This window comes from Pyrus communis, chromosome 5 (assembly GCF_963583255.1).
Source record: "Pyrus communis chromosome 5, drPyrComm1.1, whole genome shotgun sequence".
NCBI lineage: Eukaryota > Viridiplantae > Streptophyta > Magnoliopsida > Rosales > Rosaceae > Pyrus > Pyrus communis.
Genome location: NC_084807.1, coordinates 9,420,376 through 9,426,552, shown reverse-complemented (window position 1 = coordinate 9,426,552; position 6,177 = coordinate 9,420,376). Strand labels below are relative to the sequence as shown.

Genomic DNA, 6,177 nt, shown 5'->3' with positions numbered 1-6,177 from the left:
TGGCAAGAACAACAAATGATAAAGAGTCAGAAAATCTCCTACACCGGTGAATAACTAACCTGGTAGCTTCTGCTTGTGAGCTTGTCATAGTGCAAGCTAATTTGGACCACACTCCAAGTCTTGCCTCATCCACGTAGCTTGATATAGATCACCTGATTCCAACTGTTATCTACATCCAACGATTGAATTTTCTTAAATTAAAATAAAAATCCCAAAAAAATGAGAAGAAATAGAATAATTAATAGATCTATAATGCACAACCATCACCTTCACTTCCCACACCAAAACTCCCTACAAATCTATTTCTTTCATATCTTTATTTTCTAAAAAATTAGTGTGAATAATAATTGACAATGGCAATTACTATTAAGTAGGAATAAAAACTTTCTTAGACTGGTTTGACATTGCTGAAATTATTTTAAAAGTAATTTTAAAAAAAAAATTGAACTAAACTTGTGTTTGGTAAATGAAAAAAAAAATGTCTTTTGTCAAAATTATAAAACTAAAACAGTAGAAAGCAGAAGTAACTCTATCTACTTTTTGATAATAGCATTTTTTCAGATGACGGCAATCCAAACTAGCCCTTGAGCACCCGCTACTATTTATTATGGCGGAATAGGTGGCATTAACGTGTGCTGCATGCGAGTGGGTTTGAAGGGAGTGACAGTAACCCTAGCAGCGAGATAGACAACTACATCTACAGACAAAAGCCACATAAAAAAAAATTATAAATTAAAAATTGAAAAATTATAAATTAAAAATTGAAAAATTAAAAATTAAAAAACAAGAGAGAGAGAGAGAGAGAGAGAGAGAGAGAGAGAGAGAGCACTTTATCCCCACTTTTATATGTTGCACGCATCCACATAGCCGAGAAGAGAAGGAAGACGAAGTACCATTAACCCTCAAGGCTCAAGGCAAACCAGAGGAGCAGAGGAGAAAAGAAAAGAAAAGAAAATCCCACAAAAGCCCCCAACCCACACAGACGGAAGAAATGAAGAAAGAAGAAGATGGTTCCAAACATGGGTCTTGAGCCTTGAGGCCTGTTTGCTTCAAATACAAAAGCTTTTTCTGCAACAACAAAAGCCATTAAGCTAGCAGAGCAGTAGAAGCTATTAAAAGTGCTTTTGGGTAGTGAAATTTCGTTTCTTGAGCTGTGCATGTAGTTGGGTAGTCTCTGTTTGACCCAGAAAGAAAATATGAGTTTTTGTTTTTGGGGTTTTTAGCATTGAGCTGTCTTGGTTTGTAAATTTGAGTTGAACCATTTGTAATTTGTGACTTTTGGGGTTGTGAGTTTCGTAGGCGTTGAAGAAAAGCTGGAGATTTTTGGGTTTTTTGGTTTGTGGAGATTTATAGTTGTGTTGATTTTGTTAGATGAAGGCCATGCCCCTACCTTTTGAGGAGTTTCAAGGGAAGGGGGTGTTAGATTTCTCTTCTGTTTCTTCTTCTGCTGCTGCTGCTGCTTCAGATTCATTTCTATCGCCGCCGCCACCGCCGCCGCAAAAGTGGAATCACCACCACCAAAACAGCAAGGAGAATTGTTATGTGGGCGGCTCTGAGCCCACCTCTGTTCTCGATACCAGAAGAAGCCCAAGCCCTCCGACATCCTCCTCAACACTGTCTTCCTCCCACGGCTGCGGAGCCAGCGGTGGCTGCGGCCGCTCTACAGACACAACAACTGCGGGGGTTGAAAACCCATCTCGAACACCCTTAGAGGAACAAAAATGCGGGCCGCCCCTCGGCATGGAGGACTGGGAGAGCGTTCTGTCTGAGTCTCCCGGTCAAGAGCAGTCCATCCTGAGGTTGATTATGAGTGATATAGAAGACCCGTCTCTCGGATTGAACACGCTGCTGCAGAGTTCAAGCGGCTCTGATAATCTCCATCAAGATTTGGAATTCAGCGGCGGAGGGTTTCAAGATGTGGTGGATCAAGGAGGATACGGAGGCGGATTCGAACCCAATAACAATTCTGGGAGTTTGGTGAGCCCCTCTCTACATGCAAGTTCTGGTCCTGATTTTAATTTCAGTAATAATGCATCAAATGTTGAGACTCGGAGCAGCAATGTGAGACCAAACCCTGCAATCTTCTCTGCTTCAATGAGCAATCCTTTTCTGGTATCGCAATCTTCCGGCATGTTTCAGCAGCAACAGAGCATGGGATTGGATGAGAAGCCTCAGATTTTCAATCCCCAGATGGTAATTAACGAAAACCAAGCTCAGTTTGCACAGTACCCAGCTATGTTTATGCCTTTGACGTATGCCCAATTGCAAGAGCACCACCTTCTGTCACCGCCACCGTCAAAAAGGCCCAATTCTGGTGAATTAGGACCCAGTTACCCGGTCCAAAGGGTACCGTTTTCGAATCCCGGGCAAGAGCTAGTGGTTCGGGCTCAGCAGCAGCTTCAGTTTCTTCCTCAGCACCTTCAGCAGCAGAGGCCAACAATGCCGGTGGCAAAGGAAAAAATGATGAGCCCAGCAGAGGGCTGTAAAGAAATGATGAACCAGAACCAGCTGCAGCAGCAGCAGTTTCAGCAAGCAGTAATTGACCAGCTTTTCAATGCAGCAGAGCTGATCGAAACAGGAAATTTGGTACTCGCGCAAGGGATATTGGCGCGGCTCAATCACCAGCTCTCTCCCATTGGTAAGCCATTTTCAAGGACTGCTTTTTACTTCAAGGAGGCCTTGCAATTTCTCCTAAACACCAACACCTCTAGTAACTGCTCTTCGGCCTTGTCGCCTTTTAGCCTCATTTTCAAGATTGGTGCTTATAAATCGTTCTCTGAAATCTCACCTGTTGTCCAATTTGCCAATTTTACTTGTAACCAAGCCATCCTTGAAGCCGTGGAGGGCTTTAATCGTGTTCATGTTATTGATTTTGATATTGGCTATGGTGGCCAATGGGCTTCTTTTATGCAAGAAGTTGCCTTGAGAAATGGGGGTGTACCATCTCTTAAAATCACTGCATTTATATCCTCTTCCACCCATGATGAATTCGAGGTTAGTTTCACTCGAGAAAACCTCATACACTTTGCTAGTGAGCTCAACTTGGCATTCGAACTTGAACTTGTAAGCCTTGAGTCATTGAACTCTGGTTCTTTGGGATTGCCTCTTCATGCCTCTGAGGGTGTGGCAGTTGCTGTCAATCTCCCGATTGGCTCCTTTTCGAACAACCCCTTATCGCTTCCTTTCATCTTGCGCTTTGTTAAGCAGCTTTCTCCCAGAATTGTGGTTTCTTTGGACAGAGGCAGTGACCGGACCGATGTTGCATTTCCCCACCAAATAATCCAAGCCCTCTACTCTTACTCTGGCTTGCTTGAATCAATAGATGCTGCAAATGTAAACCCAGATGCCCTGCAGAAGATTGAGAGGTACTTGCTCCAACCAGGCATTGAAAAGATTGTAACAGGCTGCCATCTTTTGCCTAAAAGAACACCTTCATGGAGAACACTGTTTTTGTCATCTGGGTTCTCCCCATTGACATTCAGCAATTTCACCGAGTCCCAAGCCGAGTGCTTGGTGCAGCGGACTCCGGTTGGGGGTTTCCACATCGAGAAGAGACAGTCTTCGCTTGTTCTCCGCTGGCAGTGCAAGGATCTCATATCGGCCTCGGCTTGGAGGTGCTGAAGAACCAGCCTTTTGAAGTTGGTTCTACCAATTAATTTTCGTCTCCAAGGTGTCTCATAACTTACTGCTTTAGTTTCGGAACGTGTTTTCGGTTTTCTTCCTTGATTCTGCAACTATGCCCTAATTGTCTATGGTGCTGTAGTAGGCCTTTTGTTTCCAATGAAGAAACCAGACATTCAAAGTAACTCAATGGCTTTGTACAGTTTTTATGTTTTCACCTTCTTACTTTCGGATTTGGGTGTATCTATATAATCTGGCATCCTTCATAATTAAGTGGTGACTATTTGTTGTACACTAAACAACCCAGAAAATTGGAAGAAAGAAAAAGAGATCTAATTACACAACGAATTTAACCCTCAACCTTCAAATTTGGTGCGCCTCGTTCGTGCTCATGATCTTTGGCACATCGGCTGCAATGATGCATATGCTTGAATGAGTGGATTCAATGGGTTGGATGCTAACGTATTTTTAAGGATGGACTTGCTCTAAAGTCTCAAGTATCTACTTAGCAAATAGGAAATTTGGTTTATGTCAATATTGGCATTGATTAATGTTCATTTTTTTATCTATTTGATTATCTCATCAACTGACAATAATATGAGACGGGTCAAACACTAAAAATCAGCAGCAAGGCTAGTTTCGAAGAGAACAACGTCATGAGACAAACTAACCACTTTGCGATGACAGCTGAACTTTTTAGGCCGCATCCTTCTTTCACTATGTTAAATACGGATTTAAGTTTGGAGAATACGTTTGGAATTTTGATAATTTCCAGTAGGATTCCAAGCAAGCCTAGGGTTCAATTAGGGTATAAAACCAATTTTATTTGGTGTTGGGTTTGTTTTAGGGTAGTGCTATCGACGTCTATTTTTACTTCTCATACACCCTTCTTAATTTTCAATCATTATATCGAATAAATTGAAAAAAATCAAATTTCAGTTGTGTGAGATAAAAATGAGTGTTGAATAGAAATGCTAAGAAGACTAGCAAAGTGGGACTTTCCATGTACTCTCTATCACCTCACAGTTTAACGTCAATTCTCGTATCAACATTATAAAATATTATGCGAAAAAATGAGGTGACAGATAATTTATGGTTAGTTTCACTTTTGGGAGAATCTCTTTAGCATTTGTGGAGACACCTCATTTAAAAATTTAATATTAAATGACTTACAACCCCAATAAAAAATGACTACTTATGCCTGAAAAGGTAGTGTATTTAAAAATAAAAATAAATTATTTTCTGAATACACCCCAAATTAATCTGTAATTTTCTTCAGGCTTTCAAACTCACTCTTCCACTCAATTGTATAACAAAACACGAACCACAAAAAGTAGAAACACGTTTAATGAAGAAAAAAGACCTTAGTTTTGACGAATGGAACATGAAATCGAGTATTTGGAGGATCCGCAAGAGTTAAGACTTCATATCTTTATCATTTTGCATCAATTTGAATGACGTTTTTATGCTTGTTAAACCCGAAATCGTGATTCGTATCCCCAAAAATTTGAACCATTATATTTGTGCACTCTTTGGTTGGAGCCTACTAAAAATATGCATGTCTTAGGTAGGTGCTTGTTGGAAACTTACATAATTTCGACGGTGTGGGACCATGCTTTCTAGGCCCCTAACATGTAACCTTGGGTGGCAACAAACGCTAGAATACCCATGGCTCATGACTCTCAGACTGTCAGGCTTCTTAGTCCGGTACCTATATTACTCATCCCCAAGAGAGGAAAACCTAATTCATGTCAAATTAGGATATCTTGAGGATTTGGCAGTAATCATAATTCTAGGAAGATAGGATATCTTATCCTAGATTCTCTCCTAGATAGTCCCTCGGTTTAATTGGGATTACTCTCTCAAGATTCTATACATACTCTAGCCTAGGTATTTATTTGGGACTTCTCTTTGAATTCCCCAAGGATCTTTGATGATACAATAAACTCATTCTCTACAAGGACCACACATATTCTCTCTACATGCCGTTCATCTATGCCTAGACATGGAGAAGCGTCTCCTACGCCTAAGTCAAGGCACCGTCATCAAATATGTATTCTAATGTAGCACACATGATATTTACTCCTTTCTTAGAAATACCCTAGTAATTTGATTCTCTTTCCTTGGAGATATGTAGTATGACAACTTGTCCCTAATTCTACAATTGTATAAATTTTAAAAGTGTGAATTGACGAAAATGCCCCTAGAGGCGAAGGTGTTGACTTTCGTTGAGTAGTGTATAATGAGACGTACAAAATATTCTTTTAGCGTATCCTTATAGTACTCGACAATACGAATGCGTATGCATGAGCAGAATTGAATTTGGAGTTACGATGAAGATTTTACAGACTTACAAAGTCGAAGGGCATTTCAATAATTTCACTATTCTAAATAATTGGCTCTCTATTATTTTCATATTTTATTTTGAGTTTCTGTCCAGTGGGACCCACCCACGTGGGACTCCCCACTCCTTTCCCCCTATCCCGTGCCTTCCAAATCACTCGGACACACTTTCTCTTTTCTCTCTATCTTCTCCCTCATCTCTCTCTTTCTGTC

At 40.6% G+C, this 6,177-nt stretch overlaps 1 protein-coding gene across 1 annotated transcript; it reads left to right on the top strand.

Annotated features, from left to right (window-relative positions):
• Positions 1-849: 849 nt before the first annotated feature.
• Positions 850-3,823, top strand: LOC137733661 (scarecrow-like protein 6). Its single transcript, XM_068472807.1, has one exon. The coding sequence runs from the start codon at positions 1,372-1,374 to the stop codon at positions 3,619-3,621; it is 2,250 nt and encodes a 749-aa protein (XP_068328908.1). The 5' UTR covers positions 850-1,371; the 3' UTR covers positions 3,622-3,823.
• The last annotated feature ends 2,354 nt before the right edge of the window (positions 3,824-6,177 follow it).